The sequence below is a fragment of the Rousettus aegyptiacus genome, unplaced genomic scaffold, assembly GCF_014176215.1.
Source record: "Rousettus aegyptiacus isolate mRouAeg1 unplaced genomic scaffold, mRouAeg1.p scaffold_m13_p_10, whole genome shotgun sequence".
In the NCBI taxonomy this organism is placed as follows: domain Eukaryota; kingdom Metazoa; phylum Chordata; class Mammalia; order Chiroptera; family Pteropodidae; genus Rousettus; species Rousettus aegyptiacus.
This window is the reverse complement of record NW_023416285.1, coordinates 3,328,701-3,356,648: the sequence shown is the minus strand read 5'-3', so window position 1 is coordinate 3,356,648 and position 27,948 is coordinate 3,328,701. Positions and strand designations below refer to the sequence as shown.

Here is a 27,948-nt window from a genome sequence, read left to right as displayed (position 1 = left end):
AGAGTGCGCGGTGATAAACCCGGGTCCTGCGCGGGGTGCTGATGCAGGAAAGGGGTGCAGCTGGGAAAAGCAAATTCGCAGAGCTGGAAAGAGCACTCGCCATGGAGAAGGACCAGCCCAGACCTGCGCCCCGCCTTAAAAAAGACACATTCGTACTTTAGAGCAACTAACTGAACCTCTAGGAGCCTCATTTTCCTCATCTGTAAAAAGAGAGCGAGAAACGCCATTATTTCTTGGGTCCCTTTGAGCTCTGAAATACCTTTCTCAACGACTCAGGAAAGATCCACGGTGTCGAGAAGCTTTGAGCGCAGTCAGGAGAGGGAGCTTGGAATGCCTGCTCTGGCACTAACTTAGCGTAGACGCCAGGCCCCGGGTGGCATGCGCAGATGCGGGGCCACCACGCCCTGGCAGCTTGGGTGGGCCAGGGGCTCTGCATCTGACCGTCTCTGCCCCGCCTGGGAAGTGAGGAGAGGATGCGGGGTGGGCGTCGGGGAGCCGGGGTCAGGTCTCACTGCTGCCACGTTTTCACCGTGACCATGAAGAAGCCGCCTCTCTGGGCTTCCGTTTCCTTGTCCATGGAAAGAACTGAATGCTAGTTCTCAGGCCGTCGGGCAGCGTGAGCGAAGTGTGGTACGGGCAGGGGTCCTCTGAGCCGTGAGACCTCAGGGATGTGGGAACTGGTCGTCAATGTCGGGGGCCGCTCCCCAGTCTTTCTTTCTGCCACATCCTGTTCCTTCTAAACTCCCTGCTGGGGGCGAGCTTGCTCCCCCTCCACGCACTGCGGCGGGTCTCTGCATGCTGTGCGATGCCTCCCGCCTCGAGGGGGGCGCAGCGTGGCAGGGCGGGCTGGCTCGGGGACAGACGCTGCCTCCAGGGCTCTGAGAGCAGCCGAGAGGAAGAACGCTGAGCTGGGCGGGTCTGCGGGGGCTTCGGGGCCCCTCCCGACCCGCCCGGGGAGCAACCTTCCCCTCCCCCGCCCCCCCGCTGCCTCTCGGCTGGCTGGCGTGTGGTGGGCTCCTCCTGCCGTGAGTGAACCGGGAAGTCAATCAATCCCAGCGCCTCCTCGAACGTGTTCGCGAATCCTGAAAGCTTCGCCATCTCCGTGGGGCAGACCTACAAGTGACTAGCGGAGTGCAATCGCCTTAGTAACCAAGTTCACATCCAGGCCCCACGGAGGGGCACAGCTTCCCGGCTGGATTAATCGGTGTCAGCCACGCTTCGCAACGTCAGAGATGAAACCGCAGCCCCCGAGCGCGGTTCGGCCGCTGCTCTTCACCTCCGGAGAATCGAGCGAGCGGAAATGCCTCCAGTGGCAGCTCGGGGTTTCACGCTGGATGCGAGGCCGTGTGTGTGTACGCCTAAAAAGTTGCTTCCGCGCCTTTGAATCCAGTCACGGGTCTCTAACTGGCACGTCCTGGCTGTCCCACCACCCAACTCTGCGACCCCAGGAGGTGTTCACCTGCGCTCGGCCTCAGTCTCGCTGTCCGGTAGAGCGGGAATAGGACTACCGCCTCCCTGCTGGAGTTCGCGGCAGCCACCATGACAAGATGCCCCTGGCTGGGGACTTCAACGGCGGAGGTTCATTTTCTCACGATTCTGGAGGCTCGAAGTCCAAGTGACGGTGTGGACAGTGCCGCTTCCTCCCGAGGCCTCTCTCTGCTGGCCCACAAGGACACTCGTGGTCGTATTAGACCGCCCTAGCTAATCCAGGATACCTTTCCATCTCGTGACTCGTAATCACATGGGCAAAGTCCCTTTTATTGAATAAGGTGTCAAAAGTCACAGGCGTTGGGGGATGAGAACATGGCATCCATTTGGGGGGCATTATTCATGCTACCTTGTGTCCCCCAGAAATTCATATGCCGAAGCCCTGATCGCCAGTACCTTAGAATCCGGCTGTAGCTAGAGACAGGTCTGGAAAGAGGAGATCACGTTAAAACGAGGCCATTTCCCTCCCGGCCTCTGTTGCCTCGTCGGCGGGGAGCATCCACCCCCAGGGCTGCGTGCTGGACTCTCTCTGGTCCTTCAGAAGTCAGCCCAACGTCGCAGCTTCTGAAAGCCCCTCGCTGACCACCCATCAGAAGCGGGACCCTCTGTCATTCTCGCTTCGACGCCCTCGAAGCACTCGTCTTGACTGGCCACGGTGTCATTTATCCCCGTGATTTGGGGCCGGTCTCCCCTCCAAGAATGCAAGCTCCATTCAGTTCTGTTCATCCGGGTCTGTCTCGTTCACTGCTGTGCCCCCAGCGGCCCAGAGGGACCCCCCAGAAAACCTGAGAGTCGTGGTTTCCCCTCTGCGCTGAGCCCACACAGGGAACACGTGCATGTGTCAGACATCTGACCCCCACAGGGCGGGGGGCAGCGGGGGGCCGGCGTGAGAGCCCCGGCCTCCGCCCCTGAACGGGTCAGCCACTTTGCCTGGCGCCGTGGGGTCTGGTTTACCGAGCCGCTCGCATCTGTGGCCCCTCAGGCCGCACTCTGTGAGAGACGGATGTGGGCGCGGGTCGCGCCGAGGTCACTGGGGACCCCGACTGCCACGCGAGGCTCGCCCGCCTCCTCCTTCTCTGCCAGGCACGTTCGCTTCCCGCGGCTGCCACAGCCAAGTGCCACAGAAGGGGCGGCTTGAAACAACACAGAATCGTTGTCTCGCGGTTTGGCCGGAAGACCAAAATCAAGGCGCCAGCAGCGCCATGCTCCGGGGGCTCCGAGGAGACCCCTCGCCCACCTGTCCCCGCTCCTGGGGGCTCCCGGGCCTCCTCGGCGCGCGGCCACACCCCCCGGTCTCCGCGTCTGTCTCCACGAGGCCACCTTCTCTCCTTTCTCCCGTGAAGATGCGGGTCGTGGGGTGGAGGACCCGCCCTAAACCCAGGCTGGTTTCGCCGTGAGATTCTTCACCAGTGCCGTCTGCACAGGCCCTGCTCCCTAATACAGTCCCATTCTGGGGGTCCCGGGTGGACGTGAACTCTGGGGGGACACTGTTCACCCCACTGACCGTGTCACCTCTCCTTACGCCACCCCTACCTCTCATTGGCCCCTGCCGGTCCGAGCAGAGCCCGGCTGTTCCGCCTCCAGCTGCCCCTGTTCCGTCCTCCTGGGCTCCCCGGCCCCCACCCCCGGCCCCGTGGCACCCGCTCGCGCGGCTCCCTCTCCCCTGATGCTGAGCTTCAGGAGGGGAGGGGCTGTGTCTGGAGCCCCCGCAAGCCCAGCTCCCTACCCAGTCCTGCCTGGGGGAGACGAGAGGAAGCGGATGGAGGAAGAGGAAGGAAAGAGGGAAGGGGGCGGGGAAGAGGCGGGGGCGGGGTTTGGGGGGCAGAAACCCCGAGACAGGGCGCCTTCAATGTCGGCGGAGGTGGCTCAGGCTGCGGCCCTTGCGGGCGCTTTGGGTTCATGCTTCCCGGCCCGGGCCACCCCCTCTGAGGTCCCCACGTCCCCAACAAGGTCGGCTCGGTGCTAGTGACGCCTTATGGATGCACTTTAACATCCTGCTTTATCTTCCTTTTTGACAAGTGTTTCTCCTCCCTTGTCTCACCTTTTCTTGAGAATCCTGCAGGGAGACGCCCTGGACAGCAAGCAGGGTTTGCTTATTTGATCCCCAAGTACTTGACCTTGGGTCTTCCGCCTTTCGTTTCAACTTTGTGAGTTCTCGAGTCCATCCTCCCCACGGGGACTCTGCGAATAATCGGTGTCTCTGTGCCCCAGGATGTTTTGTGACCCTGGCAGTAGGGGCCCATTTGCTTAATGCTCGTCAATATTCATGGCTGCAAAAGCCGTGATGAAGACGAAAATTCAGATATAGAGGCTGAGTGTTTCTTTCATCCCCAAAGCCATAAACATCGCCTCGTAGTATCACAAATAACCACAGTGTGTTTTCCAGCAGAATTACTATCTGATAAATCAGGAACAGTTGCTTTTTATTTGCGAGAAAGCCGGCGTTAGCCTCAGAGAGGTGGCCTGTATTGTAAACGAGTGAGCCGGGCTTGCGTTTCTCAAGCTGACGGGTTCGGGTTCGTACAGAGCTTTGGGGGACAGCGTCCGCTCACGGGCGAGATTCTCGCAGGCTGAGCCGCCCGGACGCACCTCCCTCCGCCCTCGTCTCCCGTGTTCCTCGTGTGCGGCGATGAAGATTCTCTCCTTGACCAAACTGGCCCGGCCTGAGCCCTCCCGCAGCTGGGCCACAGCTTTCCGCGTCCCTCACGGTCTCTGCCTCGCCCGGTTTTAGTAAGAACCTGCCCAGCCAGGTCAGCCGGAGTCCCCGTGCCCCATTCCCTTGTCCCCCGGGGGCCATCCGAGGCCGCGGCCTGCCTCCAGCGGGAATCTGGGAATCCCGGGCAGGTGGTTTTGGCCAGAACTGCCCCCCACCCCCACGTGCCCTCTCGGTGATCTTCCGCCACCCCCCCCCCCCCGCCTGCTCCTGGGCCGGGGCTCGCTGCTGGTGCGCGGAGCCGAGGCCGCTCTGCCCGGCCTCTCGCCCACCGGCGTCCTGGGTACAGCCCGGGTTCCCGCTTCGGCCCAGGCTGTTCTCTGACTGTGTCCACTAGTGATGGGCACCGCGCTGGGCACGGGGCGCCCGGGAGAAGAAAGCAAAGCCTCCGCCTCCAGGAAGCACAGCCTGGGAGTTGAGAGGCCCCTGCTACCACGGCGAGGTAGAGCGGAACTTTCCAGAAACTCCCCAGCACACGTTTTGCTGCACGTGGGTTTGCTGTGTTACCTCAGAAAGGGGCCGGCAAGTTCTGTCTCCGAAGGGCTGGACGAGAAATAGCTTAGGCCTGGGGAGCCGCGTTGGTCTCTGCCGGGCGCTCTGTTTCATTTTTGCTGTGTGTATGTATGTGTGTGTGTACGTGCATGCGTGTGTGTGTGTGTGCGTGTGTGTGTGTGTTGCTGTTGTTTCTACAGCCCTCCTAGGTAGAACACCCTTCTCGCTCACAGACTGTGCAGAAACGGCCGAGGGCCCGGTGTGGCCGTCTCCAGCATGGACAAGTTACAGATCCTCCGCGAGCCTCAGTCCCCTGTCTGTACAGACAGCGACACCTGGGGGGGCTGGTACCTAGTGGGGGGCAGGCGGCTAAATTACAGCAGGAAAGGGAAGTGTCTGCACCCGCTGGCCGAGAGCACACGCTCCGCAAGCAGTCCCTAAGGAGAACGAGAGGCCAGAAACTGTTGAGAATATTCGGGAAGAAAAAATACATGATCCGTCTGCAGTTCCAGGAAACGGGGAAGCAAGAACTCAGAAACTCCGTCATCAAAATAATCCCTGCCCTGCCCCCGGCTGAAGCCTCACGCCCCGGGGGGAGAGAGCCAGGCACGGCTGGCGTCCTCGGGCATCTGTCCCCAAGGGCCACGTTTGCCCCGTGTTTGTCACTGGGCTCCGGGAGTCGCGCTTTCAGCTTCTTTGTTTTCTGTTGCAGAGACATCAAGCCGGACAACATCCTGCTGGACGAGCACGGTAAGGCCGGCCCGGGTACCTGCGCAGGCTCTTTCCGTGGGACGTTCGGGGTGCTGGGGGGTCCCGGCGGGTCGATCTGAGCAGGGACTAGGAAGCCTCTCTTCATTTCAACCTGGGGGATGAATGTCGGTGTAAACTCCTGGTCGGAGTCCTGCCGCGCGTGGTGAGCCGAGTCCACCCACCGTCCCTGAAGGTTTCGCATCCGAGGATGTTGCAGCCGATACCCTGGTGTGGGGCGGGCAGGGCAGAGGCGGGGGTAGGACGGAGGCTGGAGAGCCCTGAGTTTTCCATCCCAGCCCTGCCCCTGTCCCCCTCCCCGACCCGCCTGTGCACCTGCAGCTTCAGAAAAGCCGCCCACCCCTGTGAGCTTCAGCATGGTCTTCTGCGAAGCAGCAGCTTTCAGACTGGCCTGGGGGTCGAGTGGGACAGGGTGCGGCTGGCAGGCCACAGGTCAGAGCGGGTCATCGCCAGGCCGTCCCTCAGCCAGGCCTTCACTGGGGCTCCCACGTGCGGACGGAGCCCGGCCATCCTGTTGCACTGATTTCGGTCGGTGGGCGGTGGAGCCCCAGACGCTGCTTTGCTGATGGCTCCCAGGCGAGGCTGCCTGCGCTCGCGCATGGACCGCGTGCTGAGCGCCGAGGCTCCGCGTCAGTGGCTCTCCATCTCTAGCCTTGGGGACTCTCCAGTGGACTTGGCAAGAATCGGGCCTGGACGGAACCCTGTTCTGCTTCAGGCAGCCTGGGCCTCTGTGTTCTGGGTCAGCCCCAGGGAGGCGCCGCCCAGCTAAGTCAGGACCGCGGGTCTCAGGCACAGCCCAGCAGTGCACAGCGCGGCCGACCCGACCGTCCCCTGCAGCCAATGCGAGCAGTGGCTTTGGCGCCAAACTCACTGACCGCACTGACCGCCTCAGGCGTTCAGCTCCCTGGGGCCTGCGGAAGGGCGGGCCGGAGTGCGCAGTGGGCATTTTGCTGAGGTTCCGCTGAGGCTCGCAGGGACGAGCCTCTGCCTTTTCTCCATGGCTCCCGCAGACCCCTTCCACCGCCCCGCAGGCTGAGGCCGTGGCTCCTTCGCGAGGCCCCTCGAGAAGCCCGGACGAGCTGGCCACGTGTCACACGTGGCCCATCTCCATCCGACGCCTGGTCTGGCGCCCTCCCCCGGGCACCCACCGCGGGACTTCACAGGGAGGCGTGACAGTGAGCCTGCTTGCCCGCCAGAGGACAGATCTAGAGAGAACCCCTCTGCCCTTCAAGGCTGACTGTCCCCTCCCGGCAGACGCAACTTCTCCCTCTGAGCTTCGGCTGTTCGCAGCGCGTGGAAAACACATAGCCTAAAACTCGGTTCGTATCGGCACATTTGGTAGTCGGTTTCTGTTCTTCGGAGAAGGAACTCATCAGGGACCTTGTAAGGTGCTAATTTTCACTTTGCCACATTTTACTCGGGCGTGAAGGAAGCTCAGGGAGAAGCGACAGCTCGTTAACTCAGCAGCCCCGGGGAACCAGAGGGGGACGTCTGCACGCCGCGGGGCCCGGTGCCGCCCTGCGTCACGGCGCCGGCCGAGGGGCTGTGTCGCTCTCCCTCCCAGTCGCCCGCTCCAGCCCGGCCCCTCTAATCCAGTCTCAGTGCCCACGGGGATCTTCTCCTGCCGTTCTGGGGGTGGGGACTTGTCCCCAGAGCGAGAACAGCACGTCAGGTGGTAGCTCCTGAAGGAAGGAGAGAAAATTCTCCAGTCCCTGAACCCCTCGGAAAATCATCTTCCCAGTTTTCACTGGCCCCAGCTGGGTCCCGCACGGCTAGTCACGACAAAGCTAAGACCCGAGCGGACGGGCGCTCGACCCCCGCACCGCACTCACTGCCTCTGCAGGTCGGGCGGCGGGTGGCCGAACAGAAGGGACGCTCCTCCCGGCCCCGGGGGCCGGAGCAGGCTGGAGATGCTCGAGGGAAGCCACTCGGGTGGGGACAGTGCGTCTGGCCAGAAAGCGTTCCCAGCAGAGGCCTGGCCGGGTGCCTTAGGCGTCATCCGCGAGCCCCCGGCGGGGACAGCAGATGGTCACTGCCCCGGAGCGCCGCGCTGCTTCTCACCCCGGGCCCTGGACGGAGTGCCCGGCTGGGCCGCGTCAGCGCGGGCGGCTGGGCTGGATCCGGGGTTCACACGCGGAACGGCGGGGGCTGCTTCTGCCCACCGTGGCTGAGCACGTGGGGGCCCCTCAGCCGGCCCCATGCAGCTGCTCAGCAAGGGTCTGCCGCGACTTGGAGGTGCCCTCCAAGTCCCCCCAGAGCCAGTTCTGTTGTGCCGCCCACCCACGTATTAACATCCCACTGTCCCAAAACACGAGGCTCGGATGTGAAAATCCGACCAGTCCCATCTGCTGCCATTACCGCAGGCCGGTGGGAAGGGGGTCTCAACCCCCGCCCCCCAGCCCCGTCCACCAGGCCATCGGATGCAGCCCTGAGGTCCCCGCTGACCACAGCAGAGGGACGGCAGACAGGGGTGTCCCCTGGCCACGAGCATGCTCTGCGCGCCCTTCCCCAGCCATGGCCGCACAGTTTCCTGACAAAAGGAGTCGGGACGGACCTGTCACTTTTATTTACTTTCACTCGGTCGGTGCCCCGGAACTTTTAATCCATAAAAATTTTTGGCATGTCCTCAGTGTAAACGAATTTGTTTATATATAGGTAATATGCATGCGCCACCAAAAATTCACACTGTAAAAATTGCAAATAAAATGGTCATTTTGGCGGCATCTGTGTGTGTGTGTGTGTATATATATATATAAAACATTTAACTTCTACTCTCTTAGCAAGTTCCAGTTACACACACAGTGGTACGTTCTACATCGAGTCCTCAGACCTTAGGCATCTTATGGCCGAAAGCCTGTGGCCTTCGACCGCCCGCTCCCATCCCCCGCTCCACCCCATGCCTGGCTACCTGGTTCTACTGTGTCTGTGTTTGACTTGTTATGAGGTTCCACGTGTAAGTGATACCATGCAGTATTTGTCTGTGTCTGGCTTATCTCACTTCGCTCAATGCCCTCAGGGTCCATCCATGTTGTCGCAAACGGCAGGATGTCCTTCTTTCTCAAGGCTGAATAGCACTCTGCCCTACATACAGACCACGCGCTCGTTATACGTTCATCCCTTGATGAACACAGATTGTCTCTGTATCTTGGCTACTGTGAATAATGCTGCAACAAATACAAAGATGTCATAGTATCAGATAAAATGCTACTGTAAGCCGCGTTTCTCCCATTGCACCTTGCAGACCCCAGCTTTAAGTCACACAAGGAGGAGCCCAGCCGCCTGCAGCTCTTGCTGACTGGGGTCTCGTTTCTCTTTCTCTAGGACATGTTCACGTCACAGACTTCAACATCGCGACTGTCGTGAAAGGCACAGAGAAGTCTTCCTCCATGGCCGGGACCAAGCCCTACATGGGTGAGTGTTCCAGGCCCGCTTTGGGGTGTGACTGGCCCTTTCTGAGATCGTGGCATTTCTCTCCTGCTCCATCCCCCCCACACCTCACTGGGCCCCAGTCATTCCCGGGATGTGCCACACTCCCTCACACCGCTGGCCTTGACCCAAGCTGTGGCCCCCGCCAGGAAGACCTCACTGTCCTGTGCCTTCTAGAGAACTCCTGTCCAGCCAGAAAGCTTCGCTCTGGCTTAGGGAAAAGCAAACAAACACAAAGCAAACCTTTTTTTCTTTATCTTTAAAGTCGAGTAGTGTTGTCACAATATAACTTTAGGCTTGGCCACTTGGGTCTATATGTTCAGGTGCACGTGCTCTCCAATGTGAAGTTTCGGCTCGGTTTTTCTTTACAACATTGGATGGAAATGTCATTTCTAGCTAGCATTCCATTCCCTCACTTGAGCTTTCTTAAAGGATGCCCGTTATCTAAATGTTGGGTCCTCTTTGCCAGTCTTCCGTATTTGTCATTTTCAAATCTCTGTTATCTCTCTCTTCATTTGTTTAAATCTTTTTCTGGTTTTTCTCTTTCTTTCTGTTAAAGCATTATCTGTTGTGTTTATTTGTTTTGTGTGCTTTCGAGTGAAGTATTTATTTCTGAAGTAATTTCCCTTTATTTTTCATTTTTTCCTAAGTTCTCGTGCCTGATTTCTGAGTTTTAAAATCTAATCTATGTTGTTCTTTTACGTCTTATATACCTTTGTTAATGTCCTTATTAGTTGTTAATTCTTAACGTCTGTATTAGTTGCTGATTGCTGTGTAGCAAACCATGTTGAAACTTAGTAGCTTAGAACAATAGCGATGTCTTATTTATCACAATCCCGCTGTTCGACTGAACAGTTCTGCTGCCTTTAGCTGGGCTCGCTCATTCGGCCGAGGCGTCAGCTGGGAGCTGGGCTCAGCAAGGACAGCTGAGATGAATGGGCCACTCCGTGTGCGGTCCTTCATCATCGTGGGGATTCCAGTGAGCTTGGTGACAGTTGTCAGAGGGAGGAGAACGCAACTCCCACATGCTCATCAAGCCTCTGCTGGCTTCACATTTCCTGATGTCCAACTGGCCAGGGAAAGTCACATGACGAAGACCAGGGACTCCGTGGGAGGCGCCCGCCCTGGGCGTGGTTACCCGACGGCCTGGCTCATTGGGGGAACCGTTACCGAAACACTTCACCACACTGTCATTTCACTCTTTAGAAACAGTGGGTTACGGTGTCGATCCTTCGGGGTTTGGGGCACATCTTTCTGACATGCTTTCGTTGCAAAGTGTTCTTCTGCTCCTCATTCTCATCCTCCAATAAACTTGCATGGACTTTGACTTGGATATGTGTCTACCGCTCCTTTTCATGTGAAATGAGTTTTCCTGAACTCCTGGAAGGTGGCGGGCTTTAGGACGGCTCCTCCGGCTGACCAGACTTCCCTCCTCCGTTCGTGTGACGTTGAGACCCCGGGCAGCGTGCTGTCTGGGGCGGCCTGGCTCAGGCCCACGTGCCCACTTTCGTCTGGACTTTCTCTTGTCCGTAGGGTCCCTGTCCTGCTCCACTGTGAGTCCACACCCAACGGTTTCCCCCTGGGCTCCTTCGAGGAGGGAGCTCTGGCTGGATCGATTAGAGACGTTGCGTCCCAGGCCACTCCGGCTCCCGTGGGACAAGCCAGCGCCCTTTTCCCTCCCCTGGCGTTGGGCTAGACCAGCTCCTCCCGGTTCAGCTGCTGCTCCCAGGTCTGCCGGCTGCACTTGGGGGTTCTGGGAGCCGTTTCGGAGTCCTCTGTCCTCTGGTTCATCGCGCAGGGCCTCATTTCTTCCCCACGTTTCCTTCCACGCGGAAACCACCACCATGAAGGTCCCGTCCCTGTCGCTGGTTTGTTCCCACCCACTTAATTCTGGGGATTGTGAGGACACATGTCGTTTCATAGTAAGTGTCGCCCATGGTTCTTGGTTTAGCTGTTTTTCTGCTCTGTCATTATTTATATGTGGATTCGTGGGGATTCAGAAACTATGTCACCATCTCCCCAGAATCCACCACTAGTGTCATTCATCTTTAACTTATTAAGTACATTAAATAAGTGAAGTTTGGCAATAAATAATGGTAAAAATAATACTTTCTAGTATTTACGCTGTGCTGGGCATTGAGCTAAGTGTTTGCATCCATAACCTTATTTAATCTTCATGCACATGAACTAGGCAGAATTGTTCATTCCCGTTTACAGGTGTGGAACCGGGCTGAGCAAGGTGGGGTGACTTGTGCCAGTGTGAGGTCAGGTTGAGACACACAGGAGGGAGTGTCCTCGCCTCAGAGACGCCCCTTAGGACCCCAGGAACACTTTGGCTGTTGACGATCTTTCTGAAATCCCTTTGCAGAAGGATCTGGAGCTGGGGCATATCCATCCAAGGAGGTCGCTGGCAGGTCACATGGGCAGGAGAATGGGGGTCGGGGGGCGAGGCTGCCTCCCAGGCTTCTGGGTCGTACAGCCGAGTGAGGTATAGTGGCAGAGGATGTGGCAGGAGCAGCAGGTGTGGGGTGGTGGGCGTGACGAGACTGAATTTGAGGTGCCTGGGGGAACCTCTGAGTCGTTGGGTGCTCTCTGGGCATCTGGAGGGTGATGCGGGTGGGATTGTGGATCAGAAAGTTTTCAGCACTGAGCCGCAGAAAAGCCCAGGCAGTGGCAGGGCCCCCCAGGGAGGACAGAGGAGGAAGGGCGGGCTCCGATTCTGAGCCCCTCCTAGCGAGGAGTCACCGCGTCCAGAGGGGCTGAGGAGAGAGCGATGGCCTGGCGAGGACCTCCCCATGGCCTCCCCCACTCTGTAAACCAGCTCCGACTTCCTTTAGGCTGTTTCCACCAAGCAGAGGAGTCTCGGGGAATGCAGACCCTGGACCACGGGAGAAACTCAAGACAAGGCTGGACCCGCCCCGACCTCGCTGCCGCTTTGCGCCAGGCATGGCACATCCCCCGGCTCCGGCCCATCTCAGCCTCGTTCCCCACCTCCCACCGATGCCTGAGACGGCAGTGTCCTGGCTGACAGCCATGTCCTGGCTCACAGCCTCTGCGAAGGCAGCCTGGTGGCGAGCTGGCTGGCCACTTGCCACCACAGCCCAACCTCCAAAAGGGAGAAGAAAACTTTGTGATCCTACTGCAGGTCTGCCATCACATTTTCCCCTCAGGAGACCCTCGCGAGATTCCTACATCTCCCGGTTCCCCGCCCCCCACCCCCCGAGGAGCCTGAGGCCCAGAGAGGTTAATTAACTCGCTCAGCATCACGGAGCGGGCAAGCGAAGCAGCCGGGGTTCGAAGCGACGTCTCCTCGGATGCGAAGTCCGTGCTTTTGCCGCTGTTCCAAGCTGCTTTCTGGCACTGAGTCCCCGTCATGCAAAGCCGTGCTCCTCAGACAGAAAAAAGCTCGCTGTCCCAGCCGTACGTCGGACTCGGGGCTTCAGGTGTCCTAGTTAGAGGAGCGTCTGTGCTGAATGGATGAACAAATCCACAGGAGAGGTTCTGCCGGGAGGGCACAGCTGATTTGCCGGGTGGGCGTGTTTGCAGCCGCCGTAGGGGCGGGCAGCCCCCCGCAGGGGCGTGCAGGGGAGAAGAGATGGCGAGGCGGGGGGAGGCCCGCTCGATAAGGTCAAACCTGGCATTTCCCAGGGCCATCAATTCCGACGTCAACTGGCAGGTTCGCTGACTTCATTCATTTGCGCTATTTGATTTAAAGACCCGGTAAAAGATCCCGGAATGTTCTAAACGCAGATTCAGCAACTGGGCTGATGAGTCAGCTCCCAGAGGTTGCTCGTGAAGGATGGTCCTGGAAGGAACGTTTGCAGAGAGCTGAATTTTCACTAATTGAAAGAACAGATGGAATTCGCAAGCAGAGGGGGGAAAAAATCTCTGAAAATGCTGGATGCGACATCATGATCACTCTCACGGGATCCAGCCTCACGGGTGACCTTGGAGGCGCAGGCGGGTCACTAGACGCACCGGGTGTCCTCCTCTCGGTGGCTGTGAACTTGGGCCTGACCTAGTGCACATGGAGTGCTCGGCGTGGCGAACACCCAGGAGTGTTGGCTACCACGGCCGGCAGTTTCTTCATCTGAGAAGCGGGGTTAGCGAGGACGCGGTCTGCCTCAGTCAGCTGTCCGGGAGGACAGAATGGCACGGGATGGAGGGTCCGTGACGTGGCGCCCGACCCGCGGCAGAGGCACGAAGCCGTTGCTGACGCCGTCGTGCTTGGCACTGGGAACCCAGAGCCCGGGGCGACATCCTCTTGCCTTATGGGACTCACAGTCGGGTGGGGGAGACAGATGCCGAACCCTGCCCCCTCCTGGAACCGAGTGACAAACGCGCCTGCCTCGCGAGGTCCTCCTGAAGACAAGACGACACAGTGCACGGGAGGCTCAGCGTGTCGTGGGTGCTCCGTCAGGGTCGGCTCTCCAGGGAGTGAGTAACGCCTGGAAAGAACCCCGAGGCGCTTCTGGCACACAGCAGATGCTCAACAAACGGCCGTTTTAATAGCGCGACGGGTGGTATTGTTAGTAAAACCGCAGCTCAAAATAACAGTAACATTAGGCCCCGGCCCTCCCACTCGCTGCCTCAGCGTCCCCGGACATGCCACTTAGCCTGTCCGGGCCTGGGTTTCCTCGTCTGTGGCCTGGGGTGCTTCGAGGAGGGGAGGGGGACATGCGAAGGGACCGGCCACCCAGAAAGGTACACGACTGTTTCGTGGTGAGGACGGCGGCTGCTGTCAGCCTTGCCAGTTGGCTGGAAATAGATTGGGGGTTCCCCCCACCCCCGCACCAGGGCACTGTAAGAAGTTGTAGGGTTGTTTTTCCTTCCTGGAAGGACACGGGGCATTTCATTCAGCCATGTAACCCACACGGGCATGCGCAGGCCGGGCCCTGGACACTTTGTGGGCACGGCCGAACCTGACCTCCGCTTTCTGCTTGGTTTGTCGTTTGCTGTCCCGGGATGCTGTCATCACTCAAGGAACCCTTGGTTCCGGCCTTGACATCTTCAGCCCAGAGCATTCTGGTCCCTTCCACAGCAACACTCAGCAGCAGCAAGCTTAAATTCCGTGTCCTTGTGAAGATTAAGTGAGTTAATACTCGCTAGCTCCTAACACAAGACTTGGCGCATGGCAGGTGTTTCATAAAGGTTAAATGTTTTTATTAAAGTGTGTCAAAAAGCTTAGAACAGTTTGGGACACATAGCAAAGACTGTCTTAGTGTTTGCTCATTTTTGTGTGTGATCATTCATTTACTTAGTCAGTCAACAACCCTTTCGTCATGTCTTCTTCATGCCAGGCAAGCCTCGGGGCACCTGCCAGGACACGGCAGCCCCTGCCCTGGGGGAGTCGAGGGCCTGGCAGGGGGCAGACTCACTAGCACCCGCGCCACGGGAGTGTTACAGCCGGGAGGTGCTGGGGGACACGGGGCGGAGGGGCAGCCCCAGCCCAGTGGGGGCGGGGAGGGGGAGCGGTAAGAAAGAGTGACAGTGGAGATGCATCTTGAAGCGCACGTGGCCGCGTAAAGAACCTCGCAGAGTGTCTGGTACTTAGCCAGTTCCTGGGGGTGGTGACTCTGGAGCCGCGCCCTTTGTGAGACAGCCTGGTGCATTCGGGGAGAGATGTGTAGACAGACGGGGTGTTCTAGGAACCAGCCCCCGGGGCCTAATACAGGTTGTTAGAGCTACAGGCGTCAGGAGCAGTGACGTTTACCAAAGTTCCCCATCCCTTCCGGGGTTTGGATTTTTGTCTTAACATGGGTTTGCAGCCCACTCGCGCCCCGTGCTGAGTGGTTCACGCTCCGCCAGCTCCTCCTCTGGGGCCTTTCGCCGCCCCGCCCACCCCAGCGGACCTGGGGTGACTGCCCCTTGTTCTCAAGCCGGCTCGCGGCCCAGAGGCGGGAGGCACGAGGCACGCTGGCTTCGCGGTCCCAGAAGCTGGGGCCCCGCCCCTGAGTCCCCGCCCTAACGGGCGGTGTGTGGGAACTGTGGCGTGCAGTGACGTTCTCTCTGTCCTGTCTTTGGCAGCCCCAGAAGTGTTCCAGGCGTACGCGGACGGAGGCCCCGGGTACTCGTACCCCGTCGACTGGTGGTCGCTGGGGGTCACGGCCTACGAGCTGCTGCGAGGCTGGGTAAGACGTGCGGTGCGCCTGCGCGGGGGGGGGTGGGGTGGGAGCCTGGCAGTGGGGGCCCGGGTCCCACGAGGCTGGGGCGCAGGCCGCACACCCCGCCACTGAGCTGGCGCACGGTGGCAGCAGGGATCCCGGCGGGAGGAGTCGGAGGCCCAGCGTCAGTGCGCACGGCCTGTGTGTCAGCTCTCGGGTCCCCAGCACGAGCCAGCCCCCCGGGCCAGCACTCTCCTGCTTCCCATGGGGAAGTGGGTGTCTGGGGGGAAGGGCTGTGTCGAGGTCAGCGGCTGATTGGTGGCAGCACACACCAGGAGCACCTTGGCCTCGCGGTGTCAGGCGCTGTGCTCTTTCCGCCCACGACGCGACGCGCCCGCACCCGACTTTCCAGCTTGGTTTCATCGCTTTCCGGGTACAGACCACGCTTCCCCTACTTCCTTTGTCTGTCCGTTTGTTCCAGTCTTCCCCGAATACCTAGCGCAGTGTCTTATGCCAAGGGGGCGCTCAGTATGTGTTTTTGTTTCATTTAAATGCGATAGCTGACGATGACTCATGGAGCTATTTGGCAACCAATAACTCAGTTTTATTTTGGAAGAAAGAATTATGACAAATTGATTTTGAGGCCTGATTTCTTTTGCACAAGGGCTGTTTGAAAACAGCGCCACTTAGACCCTCGGGACCATGGTCCGCGCCTCGTACAGTGGGCATAGTGACACCCTTCCCGTCGAGTCTGTGGAGGCGCAGTTATCATGGGACCAGGTGCCTCTGGACTGGGACCTCCGGATTGCCTGTCACTCCCCTGTCGAGCTCAGTTGCCCAGCCGGGGCCAGCGGAGGACCAGTCCCTCCCGCTGGCTGCAGTGTTAACGAGGTTTCACAGTCGTTTGTGTATGAGCGCATTTAGACCAGTACATCATGCTTCTTAAGGGCAGGGGTCTCAGGGCGCAGTGGTAATAGGTGCTGAGTGAATGAATGAATGAGTGAGTGAATGAATGAGTGAATGATGAGAGCAGTTGGTAAAAGTTCTGTGAGTGCAAATAAGTATTATCTGTCACTCTGTAATTCACGTGTCTGTTATCTGCTCTTGATCTCAGTTATTTCCCCCTGAATTCCTCAAAAACGTAATTACCGTACATGGTGTTTTCAGAATGCAAATATATGAATTTGTTCATTTTGTCAGGCTACGAATGAACAAGTTAACCTCCCACAGGCCTCCGTATTCCTTGTGGGTGCCTCTGTCGCCTGCCAGTTCTGTTGATACGCTCAGGGAAGGAATACGATGGCCCGGGACGCTGTGCGAACCACAGAACACAGGCACCCTCCAGACGGTGTCTGTGGGGCATAGTCATACAGATGACCTTGGTGGACCTAGCGCGATCGGACATTCCCCTGCAGAAAGTACACTGTCTGTCACCCCTCACGGGTCAGAGCGGTCAGAGGTGATGACTCGTCCGAAGCCCCAAAGATGGAGCGGTTCTTGCTGCTTCAAAACTCAACTGTTTAATTTTCAGTTCTCCTGAGTCTTCTGCTCAGAGGCCCAAATGCCACTTTCGATGGAAGAGGGAGAGACAAGGGGAGGGGTCAGGGCTGTTGGGCTGGGGACGAGGCGCATGACAGAACGCCTTTCTCCCAGACAGCTTGGTCTGGCTTACTCTCTGACTGGACACACAGTGGGCTTTGCATTTGGTTTAGTCTCTGTTGTACTGGACGCAATCACATTTAGTCAAAAAGCTATACCAGAAAACACTCGGATTCGCCCATGGACCATGTAAATTTGGAAACCCTGAAGAAATCTCCTCCTTGAGAGTTCTCCATCTCATCAGTGACAGCCGATCGCCCACCTTTTCCTTGATTCCCTCGGGACCCAGGGAGCTCCTTACCTCCAGAAGGTGAAAGACAGCCCTGGTGGGGATCACCCAGTGTGTGTTCTAAGTTCTTAGAGTTGGAAAGCGTTCGAAATGAAAGACGGAAACTGATGGTGTTGCTGCGGCTTGCCGGCCAGGACCCCGGGAGCACAGAAAGCAGACGCCTCTCCCCAGAGGCTCTGGAGAAGGAGCAGAGGGACGGAGCATCCTTAGGGGCTTGAAATCTCAGTCGGGAGAATGCAGAGCCTGGTCGGGCCTTGTAGCCTAGACCAGGGACATCATTAGGACCAGGGACAGCTTCTCCCTGATCTCGCAGATCTGCTGAGTGAAAAAAAGACCCGAGAAGGTGCCCCTTAGGGAGTTCGCGTTACAGCACAGTCGTCCCAGGGACCGAGACTCCACCCGATCGGAACGCCGCCGACAGAGGAGTGAGGAGGACCTTCCCATCCACTGACGCCGAGAAGGAACTCGAAGGTCGTAGCCCTGCCATGTCCTCCACCTGCCAGTCTCCCTGACAGCGTCCCTCACAGGTCACCCACCCGTTCCCTGGTTTCCCTCAGCAGCCGAGGAGCTAGCAGCTCGCCCGGCAGAGAGAACTTGCTCTGGTTTGTTGACAGCTCCGACAGCTAGAAAGATTTTCCTCTCGCTCGGCTGAGAGCTGCCTCCTCATGACAGAGAAAGACGATCTCAGAGGAATTCACAGGTTCAAACTCTGGCTCTACCAGGCGCCTGGTCTCCAATCTTAACCAAGGCCGATAAACAGACTGAGAGCTCAGAATCCTCATTTGTCTACTGGAAGGAAAAAAAAGGGGGAGGGGGGAGAAAGAAGAGAGAAAGAATATCTCTCCATCCGAGTCACTTTGAGAATTAAGTGATCCCAGTGATGCAAATTACAGTGATTCCAGTGATGAGAATTAAGTGATCCCAGTGATCCCTAACTAACAAGTGGTCAGCTCCCATCCCTTCTCTGATTCCTACCCCAGTGGGGGGGCGGGGTGCTGGCCTGTCTACATCCTTTGCAACTAGCTTCTTCCCCTGTTGACAGGCCCGGGAGGTGGAGGCTGGGTCATGCCTGGCCCTTAGTGGGGAGGCCCAGGGTGCTTGGTGACCAGAAGTCTGCATTTCCCTCCACACTCTGTGCCTTGGGGCTTTGATTCTGCCTTAGTCACTTGACTCATCTGAGCTCTGGCTTTCTCCATAAAACAGGGATTATGAGACTGGCCCACGGGTGACCAAGGGGATTACAGGAGAAAACGCGGGCAGGGCCCACGGAGCGTCTGGCACACAGGAGGCCTGCGGATTGTTGCAGATACACATGGAGATGACTCCGGGACAGGCAGATGCAGACACCGTGCTGATGACTATTTCTGAGGGAGGAGCATTACAGCTGCATGAATTGTGGGAGGGGACAGTGTGAGCAGAGACAGGGAAGGGCAGCGAGGCTGGTCCAGCACACACCTTAGCCTGACCACCAGTCAGAAGGACACTGGGGACAGTCTACAAGGGCCCGTGAGGACACGTGGCCTCGCTCTGTGGGCAGGGCAGTGCCGACCGCGGTCACAGTGGCACAGTGGCTGGGCGAGTCTGAGCTTCAGAATCACACGTCAGGGCTCAAATCCTGCTCTGCAGCACAGCCACTGAATAGCCGGGGGTGAGCCCATTTCCTGTCTATCAAATGGGGGCGAGGCCCAAACACCGGGTTCCCCGCCTCAGCACTCTGGACATTTGGGGCTGTGAGCTGTCCCATGCTCGGTAGTGGGGTTTAGCAGCATCTCCGGCCTCTGCCCACTAGATGCCAGCAGAAATCTCCCCCACCCAGTTAGGACGGCGAAAAGCATCTCAAAACATTGCCAGATATCCCCTGGGGGACAAATCGTCCGCATTTGGGAACCAGGAGGCCAGAGACCCCGGATGGCGGGTTGTTGGCACCCGGCTTCGCACAGCACCGGCTCTCCATACAGACAATGGTGGCGCCCCAAAAGCCTCCACCGGGCGCCCCGAGGGCCGCTACCCTCTCTGTTTCCATCCACTCACCTCCTTTGATCTGGCGTAGCCCTTGCCTTTGACCCCAGTTGGCACGTGTCCTTGGAGTCAGGCAGAGAAGGTTGGGGGCGCAGTACAGGGCGAGTGTATGCAGCGCCTCCCCCAGCCCCCGCACTCAGAGGTTGGAGCGCAGAACTAGGAAGCACTAGGTGTCTGCCGGGCGGGTGGGTAGGCACAACCGCAGGCCCCACCTGACACAGGAAAGAGGTGGCCCCTGTTAGGCACTGTCTTCTCGTCCCTTGGTAAAGCGGAGACAGCACAGTGCCCGGGAGCAAGTGGACTCCGTGACCGCCTCCCCTTGGTGGTATATCTCCACCAAGGGAGGAGAAAGGCCATCTCGAGTGTCCCGTGGTTTTCGGGCTGTTTCCTGGGACTCTAGGAAGCTGCAGATATGACTCCACAGGGCATGGTGGGGGTGGGGCATGTTTCTCTAACATCCTGTGTTTGAGGTTTTGAATAGAAAGATTGTGGGGACAAATCATTGGATTAGATGGTCCCCAAGGCCCAGCTCAGCTCTAACCACGTCTTACTAACTGCTCATTTTTTGTAAACTGCGTTTCTTAGAATAGAGACACCCTGGGGTCCACAGTGAGTGTATCCAGGTCCCTCCCATAAAACTGCTTTCGCCAGCGGTACGTGTTATCACTTTGCCTTATAAATACCACTCGGTTTCCGAGGCAACATGTCCTAAGGCCAGTGAGTGAGAACGAAGCACCGATAACATTCTTTGCCACACGCGGACGGATCGATCTTAATACCCGCCAGGGTTCTGCTCGAGGACCTGGGTTTCTCTGCAGCTGCCAGGTGAAGGCTGAGCCTGGAGCTTGATGCTGCAGAACTCATTCTCGTCATGGTGCCTCGAACGTACATCTAAGTGTATTTAACTGTTCTGTTGGCCTCCTGGCTTGTCACAGTTGTCACTGTTGTTTGGATTGGTCTGAGTTCCTCCAGAAGTGGGGGAAATTACAGAGAGATAGAGTGGCTCGTTTGGAGGTCTGGTGGAAAAGCAGCATTAATGAGTGCCTGGAAGTAACCGGGAAGGAGAATGAAGTGTAGGTGATCAGGGGAGTCTTCGCACTTGCTGACTGCTACTCCATCTGGGCGCGCGGCTTCGTGGCTCTGGGGGCGCTGGGGAAGGAGCAGTGAGCGAGAGCCTGGGCCTCCATGGGACACTGGGAAAGTAAGTCACCTTTCATCCCCCAGCTTCGGTTTTCCAACCTTTAAAATAAAGAGCTGAGACTGAATGTCCCCCAAGGTCAGCACATAGATGGAGCTGGGACACAGGTCGGAAGAATGGTTTATGGAGAGGCAAAAAGATGGGAAGAAGTGATCCTAAAATGTCCAGAAACTGAAGTCCCAGCCCTGGCCCATCTCCAGGGGGTCCCCTGAGCTCTGCTTCCCTGCCACCTGTCACTGAGGCAGCACCCCCTAAGGCTCCCCCCAGCACGCATCCCTGAAGATCCTGCTGCCAGCCCTCTCCAAGACCACCACTCTCAGGAGCGTAGAGACCGTGTCCGTCCAGCTCATACCCGGCCCTGCCTACAGAGGGCGCCAGCACATTCCGATGCCACCATCAGAACTCCGCGGGTGGACGGTGAGGGTGGGCGTACCAATCTGCTCGGGCTTTTGTCTGTGGGGCAGCGAGCCACAGATGGGCTCAAACAGCAGAAACTCGCTCCTTCGACAGAAGGGAGGCTGGAAGTCCATGATCAAGGTGACACCAGGGCCCGGTCCTTGCGAGGGCTGGGAGGGAAGGCTCTCTCCTTGATATATGGGTGGCCGTCGTCTCCCTGTGTCTTCTCCCGTGGTCGTCTGAGTGTTTCTGTGTGTCCTCACTTCCCCTTTTAAAAGGCTTTCCTGGTGGTGAGCCCAGACGTCATGCTGGACCAGAGTCCCCTGCAGTGAGCTCGCGCTACCATCACCCCTGTAAACACCCTCTCTCCCGTGGGCTCCCTCTGACTCCGCCCATTGTCCTTCACAGAGGCCGTATGACATCCACTCGGCCACGCCCGTCGACGAGATTCTCAGCGTGTTCAAGGAGGCGCGTGTCCACTACTCCTCCACGTGGTGCGACGGCATGGTCACCCTGCTGAAGAAGGTAAGAGGGCGGCCACGAGCCTGCCTGGCCGGGGAGCCAAAGTCACTAGTGCCCGAACTGGCATCCCAGAACACTGCGGAACGCGAAGATGGAACCGCGGTGTGGAAGGAGCGAAGAAGCGGGCAGGGGTCGAAGTCTCGCGAGGCAGTCTCGCGAGGCAGTCTCGCGAGGGCTCAAAGTCTCGCGGGGGCTCTAAGTCTCGCGAGGGCTCTAAATCTCGCTGGGGCTCTAACTCCCGCTCACATTTGAGATCACAGAGCGCCCGGAGGGTGCGGTGTGGCTCGGGGTCACGTCCGTGAACGCAAAGCCACCGGGCTCTTTTCACTGGGCTACAAGCCCCTGATAAATAGAGATGGCCCTTAAAATTATTTTGCTGCAAATGGTCTTTTAACTCACTGGGCTTTAGAAATTGGGCCCCTTCTGACTCTTTCCAGGAACCATTGCTATTAGAATGAAGTGGTGGTTCTCGAAGTGTGTGTAGTCCGTGGACCAGCAGCGTCAGCAGCACCCGGCAGCGTGCTGGGAATGCAGGTTCTCAGGCCCCACCTCTGCCCTGGAATCGCGAGATTCAGGCGTGGGCCCAGCTGTTGGTGTTTTGATCAGCTCTGTGGGTGGCATCCAGCCATTTTTAATAAGAGAATAGTAACAGCAGCCGGCCTCGGTCGAGGGAATATTATGTCATGGGCCATATGGTGGTTCTGCTCACTCAGTCCCTATGAGCCTTGTGAGTAGAGTAGTAGCATGGCGCCCACAGTAGAGATGGGGACACTGAGGCTTCCAAAAGGGTTCCAGCAGTGCCCCAGGGCTGTGAAAGGGAAGAGGCAGGGTCTGAGCCAAGCCCTCCCACCTCCCAATCCAGCTCTTAATCCTAGCTCGCTATGAATGACTCACTGAATTACTTACTAGCTAAATTGCTTTAGAGGAGATTCACCGCCTGGTTCCTAGACGTCAGAGGTCCTTAACTCTGGTCCTTGGCACCACTGGAGCCCTAAGCGCACACAAGCCTTCGCCTCCCTCCACCCTATGCGTCAGACAGCTGCTGCCCTAGGCAGTGAGCTCCTGTGTGGGCCTCTGCTTACATCTGCACCCGGCATTCGGGGCCACCCCTACAAAGATCAGCAGATACAACCCTCCCAGGTGCCCCTCACGTGGTGTGGCTCCAGCCTACTCTCTGGGCGCAGCTGAGAGATTTCCGAAGTGACCGATAAGAACAAATTGTTGGGACTCTTAACTCCCAGCTCCCACCTGTGGACACTGGGTGTCAGCCCCCTCTTAGCAGGCATCGGCTCCCTTACCAGTCCCCTCAGGTCTCCTCAAGAGCTGGTTGTGGAGGAGGAAACAAGCAGAGCATCCGGCAGCCTGCCCAAGGCCATATGGCTGCTAGGTGGCCACCCCAGGGCCAGTGCTCCTGTGCTTTTCTCTCTCAGCCCAAGTGTCCTTTGCACTAGGTAAGCTACAGTGTTTCAACAAGCAGAAAGCCTTGTGTGGATGCACGGTAATAATCTGGGGCTGTGTCTATACCGTATCACCCTTTATGATAGAAATTCTAGTTGTCCCCTTGGCTACAAATAAGGCCACTGCATCAGGCTGCAGAGGTCATCTACTGTCCAGGGTAAATTTTATCACACTTTGCGCATCTCATTACTAAGCTGGAAATCCTAAGACAAGGTGGCGACTCTTTTTGCTTTAAATTGGAAGCCTCTGCAAAAATCAGTGAGGAGACCACGGTGGCTGCAGATCTAGTTCCTGCCCAGACGGCCGCGTACTGGACGGCCTTGAGGAAGCAGGCTGACCTCTCGGTCCCTCTCTGCTATGAAGACGTGAGTGTAGGTGACGCTCCCGATGGCAGCATCCCAGACAGGGCACGACACGGCTGGACCATAAAGAGCAGAGGCACCTCCGTTTTCCCGAGGCCCCACCCTCACAACCCCGCGAACCTCCGTGGGCACACAGCTCAGGCAGGCACCTCTGTCCTGTGTTCGCAGCTCCTGACCAAGGACCCCGAGAGCCGCCTGTCCAGCCTCAGTGACATTCAGAGTGCACCCTACTTGGCCGACATGAACTGGGACGCAGTGTTCGAGAAGGTGCTGACACCCGGCTTTGTGCCCAATGTGAGTTGGGGTCCTGTCCGAAGACACGATGAAACCAGTCTCGGCCGTGCTTTGCTTTCAGAGGAGTGGGTCCAGAACGCCAAGGAAGCCGGCGGGGGCTTGGGGGGGGGGGGTCTGAATTCAGAAAGGTGCACGTGTGTCGCAACCACTGTTTGTGAAGAGGGAACTAGAAGCCATGGGTTCTTGGAGAAACCAATGTGGGGAAACAGATTATTTTTACATCAAAAGGAGAGACAGAGTCTTTAAACGAATCTGACATAAAACACCCCTCTGGGCCGTCTGAGACCCCACCCGCCAGCCTCGTGGTCTTGGCAAATTTCTTTCGCTCCTTTGCTTTGGAGCTGCAGTTAGCGGCGGGGGTGGCAGCAGTGGTGGTGGTGGCGGGGTGTGTGTGTGTGTGTGTGTGTGTGTGTCTGTGCGTGCGCGCGCACGCATGCGCTTACCATGTGAGTACGAATGAAAGAATAATAGCAGCCCACAGGACAGAGTGTGTTCCGTGTGCTAGGCACTGTCCCGAGCCTTCACGTGGATCACCGCATGTAAGCTTCACACCGAGTGGGTCCCGCCAGCGTCCTCAGGCACGGTTAGTGTCCTCAGGCACGGTTAGTGTCCTCAGGCATGGTTAGTGTTCTAAGGCTAAATAACTTGCCCACAATTACTTAGTGAGAAATTGACAGAGCAAGGGCTCGACATCCGACAGGCTCTGGATCCAGAGCCTACATTGGAATGAATGAATGAATGAGTGAGTGAGTGAACTGCAGATAAATCAGGCCCAGAAAGACTCAGACCTGAAATCCGACCTGCTCGTTGGGAAAGGTTGTGCCCCAGGGGGTTGCTCATCCTGGGCTGGGTCTCAGGACAGAAGGCAGCCACCTGCCATCTCAGGTTCAAGGCCTGGAAGACAGGGAGACCCAAATCTCTGTGACCACAGTGGGCAAGCCCCAGCCTGGAGCAGGGCCAGGCCTGAGGGCCACCTCGCTCCAGCTGCAGAGAAAACAGAACCAGGAAGGGGAAGTGGCAGGTTTTGATTAGAAATGGTGTTTTTCATCTGCGGCCATGCCGTCCTGCATAAGCTCGAGCCCATCTGATCTCGGAAGCTAAGCAGGGTTGGGCCTGGTTAGAACTTGGATGGGAGACCACCTAGGAAGACCAGGTGCTGTAGGTGTAAAAAAATAAAAAACAAGGGCTTGTAAGCTGACGAGGTCTTTTGCAGCCTGCGAGGTCAACCAAGAGCTGCCTCGCCTAAAAAGAAAAAAGAAAAAGAAGAAATGGTGTTTTTTAGTCTTTTTAGATGATGTTTTTCCATTTTTACTTTTCAGTTACAGCTGACACATGATATTGTATTAGTTTCAGGCGCACGACATAGCGATTAGACATTTTATGCCTCACAGAGTGATCGTTTTAAATGAAATGACTAAAAATGATGTTTATAGGGAAGAGAGTGACGATGCGTGAGTGTGCGTGTGATCGAGCGCGTGAAACCGTCTGAGTGGAAGACCGAGCCGGCCTCGCGAGACGGACGCACACAGGCCGGACGCTGAAGACGCGCGGGTGTGGACGGCGGGGCTGCCCAGGGGGGCTGCGGGGAGGGGGGACGGACCCGTGTGGTGGGACCGAGTTGCTTTTCGTCATCAGAAAAAACTAAAAAAAAACCACGTAACTGACACATCCCCACAGGAGTAGGCGGTCACCGATTCGACGAATGAGTGAAAATGGAATCCAGTCACAGGCAAACCATATTTTCCTTGCAGAAAGGGAGATTGAATTGCGACCCCACGTTCGAACTTGAAGAAATGATTCTCGAGTCCAAGCCACTCCACAAGAAGAAGAAGAGGTTGGCGAAGAACCGGTCCAGAGACGGCGCGAAGGACAGCTGTCCCCTGGTGAGTGCCGTCTGGGGCAGACCGCAGGCCGAGAGGGGTCCTGTAGCCCCGCGACATGACCGAGCGAGGCACTTTTTAGACCGTCGGAGGCCCGTCACCTCGCCCGTCCAGATGCCTCCGTGTGCTGTAAATAAGATGCCTCCATCCACCAAGCGGGTTCTCCCAGCACGAACCTGTGAACGAGTCAGGGGCTTCTACAGAGCCACGCTCTGATCATTCACGCTCCGAGTGCAGACACCTCGCGTGTCCCCGGGCAGGAGGAGTAGGACAGTGCCGAGTGACGTCAGCGTTGTGCGGAGCGGTCTTTGGGAAGGTCTCCCGCCGTGGAGGCAGCTAGGGCCCCGTCGTGGCTCTCGGGGGGCCCTGGCACATTGGCTTTGTGGGCTGCTGCCATAACAAAGTTTCACAAAGTCGATGGCTTATGATAACGAAATTCATCCTCTCACAATTCTGGAGACCAGACGTTCAAAGTCAAGGTATCCGCACAGCCGCGCTCTCTCCGGAGCCGCAGGGAGGGGCCCTCCTGGCCTCCTCCGGCCTCTGGTCCTGGCCAGCAGTCTCGCCGTGGCTTCCAGATGCTCCCTCCCTCGTCGCGTGGCGTTTTCTTCTCTGTGGCTCTCTGTGTCTGCACACGGCCTTCTCTTAAGGACACTAGTTGTCTAGTTTAGGGCCCACCCGACTCTAGTGTGACCTCATCTTAACCAGTTCCAGCTACAACGACCCTGTTTCCAGATAAGGCCGTATTTATTCACCAGTTCCGGGGGTGGGGGTGGCAGGGGCAGGACGTCAACATATGTTTTGGAGAGAAGGGCTCATTACAATCTACGGCCGCCCTGTCCTCCATAAAAATACTTTAAAATTATATTTGATAACTGCGTTGGTATGAAGAGGAATATAACTTTCAAGCCTAAGTGTTCATTTTCTCTTTCTCCTCCTTATTTTAAAAGAAATCAAAACGCCTTTGTGGGCCCTAACAGTGTTGCAGGCCCAGGCGGAGTCTAATGCCGAGTCGCGTGTGTGCACGCTGGGTCCACACAGGGGTGGGCTCTGCGCAGGCCACACACACCACATTCAGGCGGCTCCCAGGATGCCTGTTGCAGAGCTTGGCGATTCCGTGGTCCTTGGCGTTGATCCTTAGAGACCAAGCAGCTTTGCACGACGCTGTTAATTCCCTCCTCCCCCCTTCACGCTTAATTAGGCCTAATGAGCATTCCAGCGATCAGGAAGCCAAGCTCATGATTTTCCCTCTATGTTCCATTCTAGCGACCCTTTTACATTGGATTTCATGGCTTAAAATTGAGAAAACATTATCTTTTGGCTCCTGTCGGCACGGCCGCCTGTACGCTCATGGTCACTCCCGCCACCTAAGCTGGTCCCCAGCCCCAGGCATCCACGGTCCCATTTAGATCAGTCTCTGCACGTCATCGCTCCTTTGTCATGGCTCCCTGGATGACGCTCCGTCATTTACGGTCACCTCTCTGTGCCCTTTGACAGAATGGACACCTGCAGCAGTGTTTGGAGACGGTGCGGAAGGAATTCATCATATTCAACAGAGAGAAGTAAGTCCAGCCGGGCAGAGGCCTTCAAACCACAGGTCTCCTGGGGAGAGCCGGGGTCTCTGCCCCCCGCCAAGGGAAGCCGGCCGTGACACTGGAAGGCGACCCCGTGTTCAAATCCTGCCTCCGCTGCGTGTCTGAGTGAAGTGTGAACTCCACTCCCCGGGCCTGAGGGTCTCAGTGTGAGGTGGGGGAGGCGGGCAGGACCGGAGCCGGCGCGGGGAGGCTGGCGTGGAGGAGCAGGGCTGCAGGCAGCTAAGCGCCCGGCCTCAGGAGCGGAGCGGCCTGCAGTCACGTCCAGCCTCTGCCGGGGCCGGGGCGGCCGTGGGCGGGCGGCTGGCCTTCTGTGAGCCTCACGTCCAGCCCGGGCGAAGGGGAGATCGCTGCCTCGCAAGGACGAGGCCGCGGGCACCAGGCCTGGCCCGGGAGGAGCTCTGGTGAGTGCGAGCGCTGCTGTTATTATTTAATGGCGGAGGCTGCTGCCAGGCTGGCTGCGAGCCAGGGGCTCGGGGCTGCGCCTGTGGGGCCGGTCAGCGAAGGAAGCAGAGGGCCCAGGCCCGGTCCCAGTCACGTCTCCGTCTCATTCGCCGTGACTGCTTAGTCACGTCGGGGGCTCGGGCAGGGGTGGGCTCTCGGGGTGGGAGCCGGGACCGACAGCACATGGGCCCATCTGAGCAGCACCGAACTAGGCCTTGGGCTTGCAGAGCCCGGCGCTGTGCTCCCCGCCTGCCGGGGGAGGCCGGGGCACGTGACAGCAGCGCGGGGGGCCGTGCCGCAGGAGAGCGCAGCGCGGCCTGAGTGTGCCGCCCGGCTCAGGCGTGGAACTCCGGTCGTGAGCACGATCCTCAGGGAAGCAGGATGGCGTGGCAGACGCGGGGCCGGCCGCTGGTGAAGAAGTTCGAATTCCCGGATCACGTGGGGAAGGAGCAGCAGAAGGAGGGGACGGACCCTTTGGGTCAGGCCCGCGGGCGGGCGGGCAGGACCCCATGCCCAGTGGGGCTGGGGGGCGGGAAGGGAGCAGCAGCCGTCAGTCACCCTGGCGGCCAGACTCACGCCAGGCCAGGGCAGCAAGCCTCGCCCCCTGGCTGAGTCCCCTTGGTCCCCTGCTCTGCCCTGCAGAGCAGGAGTGGCCTCTGCCACCACAGCCTGCCAGACCTGGGGCAGGGGGCGCTGACTTGGTGAGTGGCTTCTGAGGTCGTCACAATGTCCCAGCGTCTGCCAGCTCTGAGGCTCCCGGTCCCCCCCACCAACCCCCCGCAGCCTGAGGAACCTCCACCCAAACCAGCCTGGGCGCTGTGCAGCACGGGCAGAGCTGGGCTCCCGGCAGCCTTGCCGCAGGCGCCCATCGGTCAGGCGTGGACGGAGGGGTCCTCACAAAGTG

General features: G+C 58.2%; 1 protein-coding gene and 1 pseudogene across 1 annotated transcript in view; both read left to right on the top strand.

Moving 5' to 3' along the window:
* STK32B (serine/threonine kinase 32B) overlaps positions 1–27,948 on the top strand; it is a 121,702-nt gene that overhangs the window by 89,558 nt on the left and 4,196 nt on the right. Inside the window, exons 5-11 of the mRNA XM_036227493.1 lie at positions 5,406–5,443; positions 8,783–8,872; positions 14,915–15,018; positions 20,901–21,017; positions 23,003–23,128; positions 24,880–25,011; positions 26,506–26,570. Of these exons, the coding sequence (XP_036083386.1) occupies positions 5,406–5,443; positions 8,783–8,872; positions 14,915–15,018; positions 20,901–21,017; positions 23,003–23,128; positions 24,880–25,011; positions 26,506–26,570 (672 nt within the window). The remainder of the gene's footprint in view (positions 1–5,405; positions 5,444–8,782; positions 8,873–14,914; positions 15,019–20,900; positions 21,018–23,002; positions 23,129–24,879; positions 25,012–26,505; positions 26,571–27,948) is intronic.
* LOC118608868 lies at positions 24,175–24,293 on the top strand (annotated as a pseudogene).